We start from the raw sequence: 19751 nt of genomic DNA, 5'->3' as shown, positions 1-19751 counted from the left end.
ATTACATCTCTAATCACTGCCATAAGTATATACCATATTTTTTTTCACTCAGTCCAACTTTGGTAACCCATAAGTACAGTACCGCAGGTGGACTCCCTCTTACAATGCGTCTCTGAAGAAGATTTCTTTGACAGCAGCGTTGCTCACCAATGTTATTATAGACATGACCTATCTACACTCTAATGCAAACGTAAAGAAAGACACATGAACTCACTTAGCATAAAAACTGAATACTGATAGAATCTTAGGAATAATGGATTTACATCATGAATCATTATGAATGCATGTATTAACTTTCCTACGTAGAAAAATGCACGTCCGTGACGTCACGTGGTTGATTATGTTTTTATAGATGGTAAGGTGATTTCAGTTCGTAAAACTTTACAAATCGGAGTCAGATGTGGCCTGCTCTTCTGTCAGTTCGTATTTCTTTTCAATTCCTACAACACCACAGTCGATGATTTTGACTGTTTTCTTGGGCACTGCTGTCCGGCTGTCTGTGGGCACCTCGCCAATTGTCTGTATAACGTCCTGAAATATTAGTGTATAAAGTTCACCAGTGTACTCGCTTGACAAATTCAAAAACAAATGATTGAAAACAGTCAAACCTATAGTAATATATATGTATGATAATAGAGATTCCTATGCGATGAAATGTTCATGATATTTGAAAGACAAAATCATTCCTGGCTTTTTTTTCTGCAAACTTAGCAAATCCATTGAAAAATTAAGTAATACGAATCGCATTTAGTAGGCCTATATGTGTTGTTTGATCGTTCCTCCAATAACTTACCATTCCCCTGATAACTTTTCCAAAGAGAACATGTTTGCCGTCCAACCATCTAGCTCTGTTCAGAAGGATGAAGAACTGCGAGCCGTTTGTATCTGTTCCGTGGTTGGCCATGGACACATATCCACGGGCTTTGTGGCTCAACTCGAAGTTTTCATCAACGAATGTCGGTCCGTAGATACTTTCGCCTGGGGAAAAAAGTAAAGTTAGCTGTAACTGACGATTAAGTGGGCAGTATACAAAGAACAACCAATAGAATTAATGGAATAATGATTTTCCCCCTAAGTCCAGTCCTATTAAATGCACTGTTTGTATTGAATATATGAATACTTTTCCATCTCTCTATTGAATCTAACGAAATTGAATATGTTCATTTTAATTTGTTGAAATTACCAAATGATATATTTTCAAATCTAAATCATGTCATGTTATTTAGAACTTTAACTAAAAGAACCAAGAAGATTAAGGATTATTATACACCAACTTTCCGCACTGAGAGGTAAAGAATAGACCGTTCTACATGTGGCGCTGTGTGATATTGTATGCAATATGTTTACCCTCTACCATTTTCTAAGCAAGAGGCCCACAGGCCTTGGCTTATAGGTCACCTGAGTATTAGTTAAAAGTATCACTCATCAAGGCTACGGAATCTATAATACTTTTTCGGTTTTGTGATTATCTAGGCTAAATTCTAATATTCAATAGATGTATAAAACAAGATGGGACCTTAACACATAAATGCCTCTGGAAGTGCCGATACGGATGAAAAACTTTGCATGATATAATATATGATATGATTATTTTGGATCCGCCCTAGTATCACCTACGATTGCAAAATATTTCGTTTATCCCGTTCTGTTTTTCCTAAATATGCATTAAGTTTTTGTATAGCTTCAGCAAAATTAAAGAAGTCTTTCAAATGATAAAGACATATTTGATCACTATGACAATTTGGTCCTACCCTGGTACGAAAATACCTACCCCTGGGATCATGAAATTTACAATTTCGGTAAAGGGCTACCGTTTTCTTCTAAATATCAATTCAGTATCATTCAATTAACATTAAAGATGTTATTCAAATGTTTTGCATATAAACACTATGTATGCCAAGTTTGACTCCGCCCTGGAGTCAGAACCTCTTCTCTGTGATTATGAAATTTACAATTTTGGTAGAGGTCTTCCTGCTCTACTTGACCATGCATTTAGATTTTCTTACAAATGTAAGGTTGTAGAGAAGAGTTTTGAAAAACGGTCATTTTCTGCCCCGCCTATAAGGTCCCGGGGGTGCAGGAGTCCTGAAATGTAGAATGTATATTCCCCTTGTCCCAATCCTATGTTCCTCTTGTCTCAAAGATCCTCAATTCATACCAAATTTGAAAAGAATTGGAGGGGTAGTTTTCAAAAAGTTTAAAATCTTCAATTGTTAACGTACGACAACGGACGAAGACCAATAGCAGTGATTCAGGTGACCTAAAAACCTACAAATGTATTTAGAACAATATAATATGATACCTATAAAGGCATCCACGCATGAGGTATTTATGGAAGATACCGGAACCGTTTTATAAAAGGTGTTTTACGAAGTATTTACTAGCAAAACAATATGCAATTTTAAGTACATTCAAATCTTAAGCTATTTTTGTTATTAATTTTCCCCCTTCTAAATTTTAATTGTTGTTTTAGGGGTATACCTCCGGTTCCATCTCCTACTGTGATGTCTCCCATCTGAATGATGAAATCTGGTACAATTCTGTGGATGAGCGATCGCTTGTATTGTAGGTTTTTCTGTATAAAGATTAAATAAAATTACTAGATAAAGTACCAACAATCAATGACGAATCACATCATGATTTTTATCATGATTTTTCTGTGTTTCAGCTCTTAAACCGAAACACCTTATATCATTTGCGGTATAATAAATTATTTCAAAATATTTACAATTCTTTTTAGTAAATATATCATCATATATTTTCGCTAAAACTAAAAAAAAAAAATAAATAAAAATGTCACAAGTGCACTGAATTGGGACATAGAGCCACGTGTACAATGTCCACGTCTACACTCGTGTCAGTTCCCGCAATTTTCTTTTGTTGTATAGGAGATCGAAGTAAAATTTGTGCAGCTGTTGCTCAACAATTCACTCCGGACTATTCAATTTTCTTCCGTCTCAATCGATTAAATATATGCAGCGTATTATTTAAGAAGTCAATGAGCACTCTATAGACCTAGCTCGTTCGTGTTGATGACTAAAGCTATGGACGTGTTTAGTCTGCGCTAAGCGTTGTGATTTTGAAAACATCGCTTTTTTAATTAATTAATAATTTTGATTTTCTTTACTTTTGAGTTGCAGTCACGATATCAAGCGTTTTTGACACACTCAAACTGCACTTAAATAAGGAATACCTACATTTACCATTGCCTTGTCAGTATCATGTTGTTTCAAAGCATTTATTTCTGGATAAACGCACTGTTCTTTCATCTTAACATAAAAATCTATATACTATTATGACGAACTATGAGGGTTCTTTGTATTGTGGTGAATACCGATAAACAATAGAAAGTCTGCGTAATCAGCTCTGCAAGTTACCCCATTCGTTATTTATTTACATACCCCCATAACACAATAATAATAATAATTGTAATGTTAATGATAATAACCCAATTTACTTAGTATTCCATAAATGAAATGACCGATTTTATATTTGAATACCGGTAAGAAATATATATATATATTGGCTTGTTATGTAGACTACAAGAATACCTTGATATGAGAAGCGCATGTCTACTCAGTATTTGTATAAAACTATCAGTTTGTTATTTAGACTACAAGGATACCTTGATATGAGAAGCGCATGTCTACTCAGTATTTGTACAAAACTATCAGATTGTTAGAACACTGTAAACCCCCATCATGGCACAACATTATTTTTGGTCCACATTTTTCGAGTAAGGAGAGGTGTAACGCCATAACCCGTCGAGATCCACCCCCACCACCGTCATATGCCATTTTGTAAAGGCATTGATCTTTGATAGCCACAAAGAAACTTCTTGTATCTCTTAAACAGGGCCGTAAATTAACCTTCAATTTGGAGGAGAAAGGAAATTAGGCGGGGGTCTGTGGGCCGCCCAGGCCCCCAGACGCTGAGCACACTTTGTGCACACTGAACACGTTTCGTGCAAAATCCTTGATTCTAGGGCCTTCTAAGATGTTACTTGACTAACTCATTCTAAAAGAAAGATTTGGAATGCTTTTTAAGGGAGGTATCATGTTCTTAGTTATTGGAAACAACATAAATTCTAATGAACTTTAAATTTTAATTTTTTTTGGCTCAAAAGTTGGAGGAGGCAGCTGCCTCCTCCGCCTCCATGTAATTTACGGCCCTGTTAAATGTAAACTCAGATTACAAGTTGAAAAGACTCCGCAACCTTCTTCCTAAGCCTGACCGCATCAGAAACCCTAGTTAGCAAAAAATGCGACCTCCCAAGTCTGAGATTCCTCTGACTAGCACCCCCGCTGTGATATAATGACATGTCAATATATATATATATATATATATATATATATATATATATAAGCGGGGGTAAAAGTCGGCGAATTTTCGGAACTCCACTCCCCACCACTTTCAGAAAGACATGTGATTGGCTCCCCTAGTCTAATTCCGATATGTGGTTGGCTCCCCTAGTTTAAATCCGATATAACTTACGGAGCCTCTTTTGTATCCTTTGGTGATTGACTGGAAATTCATTGTCGTCATCGGGCACTTGTCACCAAACAACGCCACGACAAATCTCCCTCTGTAGTCTTCACCGACACCATCGTGGTCCTTAATTTCTATGTCAAACCACACCTCTTCTGTCACCGTGTAGTTTTTGTGGGCGTGTACAGCCGCGATGAGGATGGCGAAGAGAAACAGAGCTGCCATTCTGGGCCTGTCACGGTAAAACACAATTCAGTAAACACAAATGGTTAATTTTCATTGCACAGAAACCCAGATTTTTGTGATTTTGAATTTATCTTTAAAATCGCCGAGAGTGTGCAAAATTAAACATTTTTACTTACATGTAATGCACACGTTAAATATAATATCTTTACAAATACGATTGGATCTTTATGAGATCCTTGTTGACCTTGGAATTTAAAATATATCACTTGATATGAAGAATACTTTTCAATTTCTCTAAAACTACTTCCAAAAATTTCTTTTAGCAAAAAATGGACTGGAATGTTGCTAACCCGTGCCTTACCTTGATTTGATGATATATACTCAAAAGATAAATGTAAGTGGAGGGATCTCTGTTTCGATCTTTCTTATAAAGGAATGTAATCGCCACGAAACAAGAACCGAGAAGACCAATCGAAACCTCTCCACCTGGTGCATCGGGAACATCACAGGGTCGATTTCTTACGATGCGTACACGTTTCTATGATAGTTAAATATAGTAAGCACAGTGAATTATGTGGCACACGAATAAGAAAAAACCAGATATTATTGAAAATATGATGACAGCGATTTGTTTTTCATTGTTTTGCGGTTATACGTGTACAATGTACACAGTCACGGGTGTCGTGGCCGATTTGCGGATGTGTCAGTTTGCAGGTCTTTCATTTAAACATCTGTACATATTAGAAAAGACCTCACCTTGTTCATTAATTATGAAATTACTTTTCTGAACTTATAAAAAATCTCCAAATTCACATTAAAATATCAGGATATAATATGACCAGTTAGAAATTAAGGAAACGCTTTTTTCATTTCATTTATTTCAAATTTATATGAATTTCTATACTTCAACAATATCATTAAAAATACTAGAGTATTTCATTTATCCCCCCAGACTAATTTATGTAGTGCAAAACATAGGATTATATTAAACTATATACATGTACTGTAAGTTTTAAGGTATTCTAACCCTAATCGGCCCAAAAAATATTTTCGTATCAAAGAATATAATCAAGCAAAATTTATAATTTTTCTACAGAAGATATTAAAAAGTGGAGGCTCACCGATAGACATTAAAAAAGATATCTCACAATGGAAAGAAATGACTTAATTTAACATTGAAGTCGATGAGGAAAAGGCATTTTTAATGGATTAAAGATAAATAAAAGAAGTTTTTGAGAATGCCTCTCAGTAAAAGGACCCACAATATCATAAGTAAATTAAGAGTACTAAAAAGCATAGACCACCGTGTATTTTTTCAGAATGTGATTTTTCAAAATTTTACAGGGGAGATGACTCTTATAATCAGCACTTAAATTTGTGTTCATATATTTTATATAATAAAGCGGTATTTGGTATTTTTAGCAAAAAAAAAAAAAAAAAACAACTTTAGATTAATTGTTTATCTACTACAAATAGCAATTAAAGTAATTCCACCCTCCTGTGATGTCATCAGATTTTGCAAAATCAATGATTTATTTAGATTTATGCATGATAGGAATATAAATTTTGTTGGAGTCTTTTACTATAGTTATTGTAAAAAACCTTGTTAAGAATAAAATATTTCAAAAGTCTAAGTTATAGATGAATAATCAATGATGCGTTTCAAAATATTGAATCCAAGGGCAATAACTCTGTTTCTATTGATTTCTTTATCAAGTCTATTATGCGATGATTTCCTTTATTTTTTACATACATTTTGTATATTTTTGTGAAGATACAGTTTCATGAAATTGTTATGAATGCTACCATATCATCATAACCAGTTTCTATGAGATTTTGATACCGCTGTTTAATGAAAATTGCAATTTTCTGACGGTGATATATGATTCTGATTATGTACGTCTCACATCTTAAAAAGTGTGATGACCTATGTATTTTATTTGATAATTTGTTAGTTTTAACTCTAATGAATGGAAATGAATACACAATTTAAACTTGTATCAGATAAAACTGCGAGTATGGAGTTACCTTAACCACTTTATTAGGGGTAAAATACCTTAAATGTTGTGAGATTAATTTTACAGGGTAACTTCTCGCTATTAAATTGGTCGCGATAGCCGACTGATATGGGCGCTCTGCTCGTATCCGGGTTCAATTTTTGATCCCAGCACAGCGTTAAACCTAACATGCGACTGTCCCTTCGCCAAGCGCCTGGGCTGCGTTCAAGATCGTAGCGGCTAGCCTAGATGCTAGATTAGATATCTAGGTATACTGAACGCACTGTATGAATTAACGCTTGTTATCCCTATGTAGGGCTAGTCTAGCACACCGTTCAAGGTCGTAGCGCTATCGAGCCCTACGTAGCCGCAACGATCTTGAAATCAGCCCTGGTATTAGAGGTGAAAGCCACGGGTCTTTCGGGTGACTTTAAAAACCGAGGGCCCGTGTCGCGTTAGGCGTTGGCACGATAAAGAGCCCCCACTGTTACGGCCTTTCAAGAGCGCTATTCACGAGTCAAAATTTGTAGTACTTCACCTAAAAATGGCGACGTCGCTAAATGAAATCATAAACAAACAAATAACCCCCGAAAACTTATTCGCCACATCCTCCGTTTGATGTGTCAGTTATATGATGTGGCATACTTCAGAATCTGCTACGAGATAGCCAGCAAGATATCGCCTCAATCGGTGTAACACGTGTCCAATACCAGCAACGTCTGCTTAACAGTGTAATATGGTGTCTTAAACAGATTGAGAGAAACTATCAAATACAATCATAATAAAATCCCAATAAACTTCACAGTATGTGCATTTGGCTGAGGATTGATTTTGATTTTTTCATTGTTCTTGTTGTATGATTGCAACGTGTCGTCGACTATCTCGTAAATAAATGCATGTATATTTGATGAACATACTATTAAAGAGAAACAGTGGATGATATCTATATTTAGACGTATATTAAATTCATTTTTAAAGCATTCTAGTACATATCAAGCGAAGTGGATTACAGAAAAATAAAATCAACACCATGCACTGGAATAAAATGCCACGACCATAGTTCGAATTTTCTCTCTCGTTTTGATTTACATTTTCCGTGACCCGAACTATTTAAGTGCACTCAGAATTTTCTGCTTAACATAGAGCTACCTAGGAATCATTTTGTGTGTCGTCTGTGTATCCGCCTGAATGCGATGTTCTCGTTTTAGCGGGTATAGTATTTGTCTGGACTTCTTTTTTATGTTACTATAGTTTCATTATTCTTGTATAATGACCATATTTCATATCTAATAAATGGATGGTGGAATATTTGTAATCATGGTATAATTTTAAAGGGTTAGCTCCTGAGTTTTGTAGTGTTCAATTTTGGGGGGAGAATATGCTTACTCCTCCAAGGCACCTGATCCCACCTCTGGTGTTTGCCCAACCCTCTATTTTGTATTGTTTATAGGAGTTATGAGATTGATTACAGTTAGTTATCTTCACCTTTCATAATATATGTTTTTACATTGAAGAAGAATCATGAAATTCAAAAAGAAAGAAAAAACAACAACAAAAAACTGGGGTCATAGTGCTTATCATTGAGCTACAATGTGTTAAACGTGACCTATTTGCACTTAAAATTTACTAACGATTTATTCACGTACACTCGATTTGTCTGTTGGTAAGCAACACATATCAACCATTACATCAAATAACTATGCACTCATGTTTTCTAACCTTTATTATAATGAATTATAATTGTCTAGTGGGAAATTATTACTGGCTTGGATATTTTTTTTAAAGTCCAATGCCAATAACCTTGGCAAAAGTAGATCAGTAAACAAAGTTAATTTGTAATTCTTTATAATAAAGGTGCACACTATCATTTAGCTCTTTATCTACAAGCACTCGTCCCTTTTAATGTTTTTTTTAAAGCACCTCGATAGTATTTAGTGAATTTAAGATATTTCCAGAAAATATCAGTTCAAGACTTACTTCTGAATTGGTCTTTGGATGTTGAAAGTTGAATTTCAAATTTATTATAATTAATTTACGGGTTGAATTTTAGAAAAAGTAGTGTAATCATTTTTTTGGACTGTTAGACGTAGCTTAAAAGGATACTTTGTTATAATTACATGTACATTGACCGCCGGTTACAAAATGGATTAGTCAAAATATCAAGGTCACGAAAAATACATATTTTGAAAAAATACATATTTTGATTTTACAGAGAAAATTTAAATAGGATTGATTTATTATTTCATCGCTGAGATATTTAAGACAAGACATTTCTCGAATGTTGTTCCTCCTTAAAAGCAAACAGGGGAAAAAAAACACTTTTGAAATTACGAGTGACAATTTCGTAAACATTAAATGGTTACAAAGTCATAAATACATCTAGGCAGGACGTGTGGGTGTGCGTAACAAGTTAGTTTCTCTCAAGGAAGCCGGACGTCAGACATGGTAAGTCTATGCTCGTTTTAATCATTAAAGCATTCCCCACTTATCCCCCTCTCTCAATGACAGTAATTTTTACTAAACAAATTACTAGTATCACTTACAATTGCAGGCGACGTTACGGAACCCCCCATCCTCCGATCGAGATATTGACAAAATAGGGTTCAGGAATCATGTATAGAGCGTTAAATTTGAGAAGAGATTGAGATCTATTTTATTCATCTCTGGATTGGGGGGGGGGGGGGTGTTGAGTAGTGTTCATCACACTTATTTGCTGTGCCTGTAATTACATCCCGATTTACAGAGGCTGTGCGTTCAAATCTCAAATGCGGCGCATAAAGACTGGTCGTTCAGATCGTTAAACTGAGGTCTCATGTTACGGTAGATATGGTATGTAAACGAAATCTGCCTTCCTCTGAGTAGCTCAGGTGTACGAAAGCCTATATTGAACTCATTTTTGTATTAGAGAAAAGTTTTAGCGAAACTTTGCGAAAGTTTCTCGCTAAGTAACGCTAAACTGAGACAAAGTGTTCTATTCAAACAGTTCATAATGACGTGTAGTACATGATCGTCACTACATACTGTACGATGAGGAGAAATCAGCATTAAAAATATATTGGGCAATATCAAAACTTATCTAAGACTAAATTGCTATCATCATGAAATCGTATGGACCGAATTTCGACAGATTTTCCCACCTTGTAAAAACTTGCTAATTTCACCTGTTTTAACCATAATTATTTGCTTTTAATTCGGTGTTTACAAACAACCGTCACTCGGCCATTTCAAGTGACAGTCACGTGTCCAGTTCAAATTTGCAGATCATCGTTGGTCTTATCTGTGTAAAGCAGTGTATTTTGTTACAACAATACCATGTCATAAATTTAAGAGAAATAACATTTACCAAATACCTCTTCGTAATTCGTTTTAACGCTCTTTCAGTCTTTATACTCCCTAGACACGCGTGGGGCTATATATAGACGCCTAACAGACAATGTATAATTTATGCGTACCCGCTATATTTACTTTTTAAATGATATTCTCAGTGTTTTCTTTTACATGCAAATGTTTTCAAGCAAGTTAATAACTTCAAGAACTAATTAATCTGCTTGAAAGCAATTCTGTATAAAAATATTACGTGAACATCGGATCATTTAGCTTTTTTTTAATTAATGGATCACATTTAGTGATTACGATTATTAATATAGAAAATTCAAACCACAAACGAGCATCAATAGGATGCTACCACAGGGGCTAAGCCCGTTTTGGGCCCGAACTCTATATTTATGGTATCACAGAGTTCGGGCCCAAAACGGGCTTAGCCCCTGTGGATGCTACGAAACAGTCGAGAGACGGTAATAAAAAAAAAGGGGGGGTTATTTTTTTATTTTCTCAAACTGTAAAAAATGCGGTCGACGAATCTGTAAAACAACTAATATAAAAATTTGAAAGCGATGAAGAATTTTAAACGGGGATTATCTGTAATTTTATCACAAAAACTGAATTCAATGAAAATTCCTGTATATTATATATTTATGTAATAACACATGTATTTAATCATTTCAAGCATATTTTAATCTCAAAACAGGCGGAATATGTGATTTTGGTGATCAAATAATTGTTGTTTTGCAAAGCAATAATTCTTTCCTATATATTTCTTTACACTAAAAGCGGTTATCTAATGTAGTTTTATTAGGTTTCTCTTGTTTCTGTACAAAGTAAATATTCTATTGGTCATTAATTTATGAGTATATTCCTATGCCATTGAGAGATTTTGAGAAGAAATAGTTGTCCTCACTTTTACAGCTAATGAGCTTTTAAACAAAAGATCAAACATCGGTAGGAAAGTAGAGACATACAATAATGGGATACATCATTACTGGTTTCTATCGAATCCGGAAGATTCTTGGTGTTTTATATCACAAAAACTATTTACAAAGGACAATACAGTACATTTTAGACATACCATGAGACGTACATGCTTTTAAATTCGACCGATCTAGAGAGAGAGAGAGAGAGAGAGAGAGAGAGAGAGAGAGAGAGAGAGAAAGATTTCGGGCGGATGCACCAAAAACCGTCACGAGGTAGTGCAAAACGTAAAACAAACCAATTCACGTGACGACCATCCCGACAATTTCAATCTGCGTAAATGCCGTGTAAATCATAATCCACAGGTAAATCTGCAATGGGCTTCGAAGGTGTAGTCCACTCAACAACTTTTCAAGTATTTTGATACATGTACTTAAACTTAAATAATATAAAATGAATTTTAATCATTTCAATGATGGAGCAATCCCCCCTGAACTTCCACAAGATCATGTATCATTTTAAAATGCATGTACAAAACATAAACCTTATTGCCATCATTCTAGTTTTGGACAAGTGCTATCAAGAATTTCAAATAATGTTGCGATTATCAGTCCTTTTCTTAGCGAAATCATGGGAGCGTCGAGGGACTTGGCCCTAACCCGCATCAGGGGTTTTTGCCCCGGACCGACTGGAAGTTAAAGCGGCCCCGCGCCCGATTTGTGCGATTTTTGGGGCATCGAAAGAAGTAATCATTATATAAAATAATTTAAATATAAAGTAACACGAAATATGTAAATTACAGAACATGAACTTTAAAATAACCAGAAAATTCCTCGAAGGGTACATGTCACCTGTGGAAATACTTGTACTTAAAGTACAGAGGCATGCTAATAAATCTAATTTATTTAACTTACGGGTTCTTTGTGTACATATAGATTACACTTCAAGTGCAAGACTAGTAGATAAACATATAAAAGTAAGACAGGGTGCTACTATTGGTCCGCACCGAATACTATCAGCACGTAGATCCGGGGTGTTTGATTTGTAGTCTTTCATTCAATATGGAACTCCTTGGGAAAATCAGGAATCCCCCAACCCCATATTCTTGGCCAACATCTTACATCAAAGCGTGATATGAATTGGTGATTTTGTTAGAGTTTTACATATAGATACTTGTAAATGTTAGTGAATTTGATTTTGATGGAGTGCCCGTGTATATGACACATATATTCATTAAGATGTGTATTGAGTAAAGGTAGAGAATATGTTTATCTTTATATTTCACACTCACATTCAAATAAATTTAATGTTGTTTTTAGGCCGACTCATTATCAGAAGAGCAAATTTCAGGTAAGGAATTCTAAGTTTTAATTTACATATACATGTATTGAAGTTAGAATAAAACGCACAATTAATGTTCCTTCCAGTCAGAGAGTGATAGAACTTTGATCAAAACATAAACTTGAAATCAAACACACACAAATCACTCTTTTATGTATCTTTACTACATGTACTGTCAGTGGTCAGAATATCCGCAATCCAGTAAAATCGCAACACTACAATTTATTTACGATTATTTGCAGTAAAATATATTTTTAAAAATCTGCAGAGTGTTTCTAACCACAAAATTTACATTCTATTGATACTAAAACATGATTCTCGCAAATTCCGTTTCTAGAAAGGGTTCCTTATATACGTTTCAAACACCGTTCTAAAATAGATCTTCCGGGTTCTTATCTAGGTTGCATTTGTCAATTAAAAATAAATTTCGTTTTTAAAAATACTCGAAGAAATGAATTGCGAGGCTCCATGCCGGCTTGATGAAGCTTTGTACTTCATACCCTCATGAATTTTCAAAAATGAAATTTATTTCTTATCTTTACATTTACTTGGCATTAATTCCACTTTTGGTAATCGTACTTATACTCCAACTGCCCTTTCAAAAGACGAAATTCTTCAAAATCATGCTTCAGTTTTAGACACATTTGATATTCCTGTCAATGGGTCGGATGAATACGAGTTACCGTACCTATACTGGATTCCTAAACTTCATAAAACCCATTACAAACAAAGATACATTGCTGGATCCAGTAAATGTTCTACAAAGCCCCTATCTTTGCTCCTCACGAAAATATTAACAGCTGTGATGGAGAAACTTACTGTGCGACTACATATGCCAGAAGTGGTGAAAATCAAATGTGGATTCTAAAATATTCTAAGGAACTTTGAGTAAACTTGAAATCGCAAAACTTATCTCAAATCAGCATCATCACAACTTATGACTTTTCAACACTTTACACGACCATTCCTCACAATATATTAAAGACTAGACTTTTTGACATCATAGACAGTTGCTTCTTCAACAGAAATGGAAAACGCAAATATTCCTATCTAGTGATCAGTCATCCAAAACAATACTTTGTTTAACGCCACTCTGATTCCACGCGCAAGTACTCTGAAGTTGAAATGAAAATATGCTGAAGTTCTTTATTGACAATATCTTCGTGGTCTTTGGTGATCAGGTCTTCCAACAGTCTGTTGTAATCCCCATGGGCACAAAATGTGCTCAATTGTTAGTTGACCTGTTTATATATTCCTATGAAGCAGAATCTATTCAAAAACTTCTACGTGAGAAGAAAAAATCTCTTACTGTGGCCTTCAATTCGACATTTAGATACATGTATATCGATGACGTATTCTCTATTAACAATAATAGGTTTATTCATATATCGATTCCCAGTGAACTCGGAATAAAAGACACTACAGAGTCGCCCACTTTTGCTTCATACTTAGATATTTTATTGAAAGTAGATATTAAAGGCAAACTAACAACTAAACTTTATGACAAACGGGATTATTTCAGCTTCTTCATCGTCAACTTCCAATATTTAGGTAGCTATATTCCATTGTCACCTGCATATGGTGTTTATATCTCTCAACTGATTCGATACGCAAGAGCTTGTTCTGCTTATTGTAATTTTTTAAATCGAAGTAGGCTACTGTCAAACAAGTTGATGGTGCAGGAGTTCCAACAGTCTCGTTTAAAGTCAGTATTTCGCAAATTCTATGGTCTTTATGATCTAGTTTGCCAATACAACCTATCATTGGGTCAAATGCTGTCTGACGTGTTTCATACCGTTCTTGGCACATTGATTTTGACTACGGATAACTCCGTTTACCTGAACAGGATATAGGGCTCACGGCGGGTGTGACCGGTCGACAGGGGATGCTTACCCCTCCTAGGCACCTGATCTTACCTCTGGTATATCCAGGTGTTCGTGTTTGCCCAACTCTTTATTTTGTATTGCTTATAGGAGTTATGAGATTTATCACTGTTCGTTATCTTCACCTTTCATATACAATCTATTTTCATTTTTTGTCAAAATTCCCAGCCGTTAAAATAGACGTACAAATTGTCTAAAACTGTAACTCATTCATGAGGAAATGTCTATCATTACAATTTGTAAAGATATCAAAGGCAAAAACATTGAAAATGTAAATATCAAAGAATATCTAGTACATGTACTATACAACAGTACCCCGTTGATATGGGTCACTTTAATCTCTTCTGTGAAATTACATAGATGAATCGAATAAAGTTTGTGTTCGAACTGCCGACCTTCCTCTACAAGTACTCTACTACAGGATTACGACACTGTATCGAAAACATATATTTTAAAACATATTTTTACAGAATTCAGAGAGGCGTTTTCGTTGTTTGATAAGGATGGCGACGGCACGATCACTGGCAAGGAACTGGCAACCGTCATGAAATCTCTAGGTCACAGCCCTTCTGAGAGCGAGTTACAGGGTATGATCAGTGAAGTGGATGTGGATGGTAAGTGGTACGGTTGTTAGTGGTTCAGTTTTCACTGAGAGCGAGTTACAGGGTATGATCAGTGAAGTGGATGTGGATGGTAAGTGGTACGGTTGTTAGTGGTTCAGTTTTCACTGAGAGCGAGTTACAGGGTATGATCAGTGAAGTGGATGTGGATGGTAAGTGGTACGGTTGTTAGTGGTTCAGTTTTCACTGAGAGCGAGTTACAGGGTATGATCAGTGAAGTGGATGTGGATGGTAAGTGGTACGGTTGTTAGTGGTTCAGTTTTCACTGAGAGCGAGTTACAGGGTATGATCAGTGAAGTGGATGTGGACGGTAGGTGGTACGGTTGTTAGTGGTTCAGTTTTCTTCAAATTTCTTTAGTTGTGTTCGATATGTTCTCGTGTAGTCGCGGACAAATATCTTATACATGTTCTACCAATTGCTTCTATCGCATAATGGCGGTGGTCATCAACCAGTTGATTATTTTGCTACATTAAAGACATAGTAAAGCTCATTTTGATAAAAAGAAAAAAAATCCCACCCCAAATCATCTTATTCCTCTCTGATACAATTAAAAACCATATATGAATGATATTTTTTCAACTTTGAAATGGCTACATGTTCGTCAAACGTTACACTAGGAGGCAACTTGTATAGCAGATTGAATTTTTGTCCAGGAAGCAAAAATTCAGGGGAAATAATTTGAAGATTATAATCATTTTAAATTTGAAAATGAATGCATGAAATTGTTTTTTTGGGGTTTAAAAATTTTTTTTTTATCATGTTTTATTTTTAGACATTTACAATTACATCTACATAGATGATCTCACACACAAAATCACACACATGCATACAATATCTTTCTACATGAACTAGTATTTGACAGCTAGGCATAATTTAAAGGTATTGAAAATATACATATCAACAAAATGATACTAAAAGTAATGATGACAAATATAACCTATAAAGCTTTGGTTTTTCATCACTTGTTATAAACAATATCATATATTGACCATTTACTAAATATGTTGGATTTGCATTGAAACACATTTTCACAGTATTTTTCCATTTTTCTGTAGTACTTAAATAAATTCACAGCCTCAGAAAATTTTGGCCTGATTCCTTGTGATCTGGAATATATAAATATATATATATATATATCACTCATTTTAATTCTTTCAAAAAATCTGAACAAAATGATCATCTTACCTTTAAGGCGTTAAGACGAGTCTTGAAAGATTCCAGGCTCACTGTGGTGATTGTACTAGTGAGAATCCTTGTGGTTCTAAGGTAGACTGAATCCTTGTGGTTCTAAGGTAGACTGAATCCTTGTGGTTCTAAGGTAGACTGAATCTCGTCTGATGTTAGCTGAACATGATGGATATTGATAGTAGAGTCTATGCCAGCTGCAATAATTTAGCCCTCTGCGATTGGGGGGGGGGGGGGGGGGGGGGGGGGGCTATAACACCTTAGGATCTCCGTAATGGTGCAAATGCGGGAGTGATTCACTCCCGCAATATTTTCGATCAACGGAGCCTTGGACACACCAGAGGTGGGATCAGGTGCCTAAGGAGGAGTAAGCATCCCCTGTCGACCGGTCACACCCGTCGTGAGCCCTATATCCTGATCAGGTAAACGGAGTTATTCGTAGTCAAAATCAGTGTGCCAAGAACAGCCTTATAATCGGTATGAAACACGTCAGACAGCATTAGACCCAGTGAAACGGGACCTCCGTTTATAAGGTTATATTCGAAAGATCCGTGACTTTCACTTATGATGCCTGGCGCATGACAAAGTTATGTTAAACGTCTTGAGATTGAACTGGCCTCCCGGTTGCGAAGCGAACGCCCTTGCAGTTTAGCTGCAGGACTGTAGCATTCTTGCATCGCCGTCTCATAAATATGAATCAAAATATTTTGAACATATTTCCGCACCATCCTTATGTCCAAAGGTACCTTCAAATATTCATTAAATGCCCCATATGACCTGAAAACTCGCAGCTTCAAATGGTTTCGTTTGTTGGCATAGCCATTTTAGGTAGACAGTCAATTCGAACCCCGATTCATTTCTATACTCATACTCTTGTTAAAACAAAAATGTCACTGTGAACTAATATCCACACAATATTTTCAGTGAAATATTTTGGATGAAGTCATTTCAGTTCAGTTAAATAATGATTATTCAAATAGGTTTGAATATTGAATTAAACTCGCAGCTTTCATCAGTTTGGTCCCCATCCGCCACTGTTTTTACACTTCACTATTGAAATGGAGTGTGATGAACCAGCCTTGACTTTGGTAGCATTTTCAATAATCAAGAGTTTATTTTACCTTTAGAAAAATTATACGTTTTGTATATATTTTAATTTTTGTTAATTTTTCGTGTCTATGATAAATGACGTCCGAATACATAACTCTTAACGAACATTATGACTAGATACAAATAGCAACGGGGTTCGAATTGACTGGCTACCTATAACATGGCTACGTCAACAGACAAAGCTATCATTCAAAGCTGTGAGTTTTTGGGTCGCATGGGGCTTTAATGAATATTTGAAGGTATGTTTGGATACAACTATAGAAGGAAAGTATGTTTTTTAATATTAATTTTATGAGATTGTGATGGAAGAACACAGTGATATCAGGCCTCAGCTGTGCGCAGCTTTTTGTGCGCCGTAAATAGAAGGTTTTTATTAGGGGTGGATCTGTAGCTCTCTGATCTAAACCAATATTTTCCTAAGAGAGCTATAGCGGGGATACCACTGATGTCTTGAACACATTTCTGAATACGAGTTATCTAACATAACCCATGGTTTTACATACTATTGAAAACAGTAAAAATGTTCGTCAGTGCAAACAATATTTAAGAACTATTTAACAAAGTTTTTACAAAACAGAACATTTAATTTGGGTGCAACTTTGCAAGTAGACTGAAAAAAATACAGAAGGTAAAAGGTTAATATTTATTTAACATGTTTAGGAAATGGAACAATAGATTTTCCTGAATTCTTAACCATGATGTCAAAAAAGATGAAAGATTCTGACAATGAAGAGGAAATTCGGGAAGCTTTCCGTGCGTTCGACAAGGACGGAAATGGTTTCATCAGTCCAGCGGAATTGCGCAATGCGATGACAAATCTTGGAGAAAAACTAACAGATCAAGAGTTAGAAGAAATGATGCGAGAGGCAGACATCGACGGCGACGGTCAAGTTAACTATGAAGGTACATGTATCTATTGCTATCCATAAAAAAATATGAAATGTGTCGACCTTTTATGACATTAATTATGCCGATCATCATTCGCTATGAAAACATCTAGTATTGGAAGTGCTGCAAATGGAACCTCTTTCCCCTAATGTACTGCATGGTATGGAGGAGAAAGCATGAGCTGGAATATAGACATTATCAACTCCGATAAGCCACATAGGAGAAATGTTCACAAACTATTTTACACCCTCCGACCCTTAGATCCACTATAATTTTAAGGACAACAATTGAATCCTCCTGTCCCTGCAATATGCACGTCTGCAAATGGCATTGAAGTATCGTACAAAATTTCAAGTCTATCGGATAAGCTATATAGGAGGAGAAGCGTTCACAAGCTATTTTAACATCCTCCACCCCTCTTCGATCCACTGTAACTTTTAGGAAAATAAATGGATCCTCTTGTCCCTGCAATATGCACATCTACAAATTGCAATGAAGCATTGTACAAAGTTTGAAATCTATCTTTTGTAAAATATTTGGAACCCCTCCCCCCTGTCCCGACAATATGCACATTTACAAATGGCAATGAAGCACTGTACAAAGTGGAACGACGTCACATATTTCTCTTTTTTAACTACATATACATGTATCAATAATTTGTCACAATTCTTTTTTTCTCTCTTTCAGAATTTGTGAAAATGATGTCTTCAAAGTAAACTTCAAAGAACAATTTTTGACAATAAAAGTTCCTTGACATTATGCATACTATAAACTTATTTGGTCAAATATATTGACAAAGTTTTACAGAAAAAGATTTACTCTTTCTTGAAAGCTTTGAAATTTGGAGTTTTATGGGGGTCTAGAAACAATGTCACGATTATAAATACTGTATACATGTGGTAGTATGAGTAATATGGCATTTCTACTAGCTCTGGCTAGTGGGATAACCCTTTAGGTCGATTTGTAAAGTGCTGGACTTGTGTGCCAGAGACCCGGGTTCAAATCCCATCATAGTCATATAAATGGCTGTTACAGTATGGCGCCCACATATATTTTAAATTACCCGCCGCTAAAAGGCCATTGAAGTTTAATTTATGACGTCACATCGTCAGTTCCAGTTTATTTCATCAGCAGCACTGTAAACATGACAAGTCACGAACAATTAAGTTTGGAGCCGTATAGATTTGAGTCCGTTTTTTCGCAAGAAGAAATCAAGAAAAGAAGACGTTCAGTCGAGTCGCAGACCAGGCAATAATGTAATAGATTTACCTATATTGCTCATTTACTTTGTATCGAGATATCATCTATCATTTTGTACTGTAAAATTCATTCTTATGCTGCAAGCTTATCAAGCTTGGGCATTATCTGTAATTTTGTCACCAAAAATTGAATTCAATAACAATTGCTCTTTTATTATATATTTCACAAATAACACCAGTATTCAATTATTTCAAACACTTTTTAACCCCAAAACCTGCACATGAATTGATTTTGGTGATTAAATAACCATTGTCTTGCAAGGCAATACAACTGTAATTCTTCCGTATATATTTCTTTACACTAAAAACGGTTATCTAACGTAGATTTATTAGTAATCTCTTGTTTTTATACAAAATGAATGTTTTTATTAGTCATTAATATATATTCCTATATGCCATTTAGAGATTGGTTGCCATCACGTTCACAGCTAATGCCCCTTTAATGCTTCATTTACATGTCAACAGCTTCCACGACACGAGTCCCCGACTGACAAAGCCATCTCCTCTAACGTGTTTACAGGATGTTAGAAAGAGCTATCCACGTT

The 19751-nt window shown here is 35.4% G+C and overlaps 2 protein-coding genes across 2 annotated transcripts in view; one reads left to right on the top strand and one right to left on the bottom strand.

Annotated features, from left to right (window-relative positions):
* Positions 1-5151, bottom strand: part of LOC125648836 (uncharacterized) — a 5169-nt gene extending 18 nt beyond the window's left edge. Inside the window, exons 1-5 of the mRNA XM_048875831.1 lie at positions 5036-5151; positions 4495-4720; positions 2482-2575; positions 794-978; positions 1-531 (exon numbers count right to left, since the gene is read on the bottom strand). The exon at positions 1-531 is cut by the window's left edge and continues 18 nt beyond it. Of these exons, the coding sequence (XP_048731788.1) occupies positions 382-531; positions 794-978; positions 2482-2575; positions 4495-4713 (648 nt within the window). The 5' untranslated portion in view covers positions 4714-4720; positions 5036-5151 and the 3' untranslated portion in view covers positions 1-381. The remainder of the gene's footprint in view (positions 532-793; positions 979-2481; positions 2576-4494; positions 4721-5035) is intronic.
* Positions 5152-9023: 3872 nt separating this feature from the next.
* On the top strand, positions 9024-18759 carry LOC125648840 (calmodulin-like). Its single transcript, XM_048875837.2, has 5 exons — positions 9024-9116; positions 12239-12269; positions 14614-14757; positions 17720-17962; positions 18635-18759. Exons 1-5 carry the CDS (start codon positions 9114-9116, stop codon positions 18661-18663), a joined length of 450 nt encoding a protein of 149 aa, XP_048731794.2. The 5' UTR covers positions 9024-9113; the 3' UTR covers positions 18664-18759.
* Positions 18760-19751: the final 992 nt, after the last annotated feature.

Source organism: Ostrea edulis, chromosome 5, assembly GCF_947568905.1.
Source record: "Ostrea edulis chromosome 5, xbOstEdul1.1, whole genome shotgun sequence".
In the NCBI taxonomy this organism is placed as follows: Eukaryota; Metazoa; Mollusca; class Bivalvia; order Ostreida; family Ostreidae; genus Ostrea; species Ostrea edulis.
The sequence above is the reverse complement of the archived record's forward strand: the minus strand, read 5'-3'. Positions and strand labels throughout refer to the sequence as shown.

Excerpts from the sequence above, each read along its gene's own strand:
- LOC125648840 (XM_048875837.2), top strand. Across the intron at positions 12,270-14,613 it reads ATCAGAAGAGCAAATTTCAG|AATTCAGAGAGGCGTTTTCG; the intron begins GTAAGGAATTCT and ends ATATTTTTACAG. Across the intron at positions 17,963-18,634 it reads CGGTCAAGTTAACTATGAAG|AATTTGTGAAAATGATGTCT; the intron begins GTACATGTATCT and ends TCTCTCTTTCAG.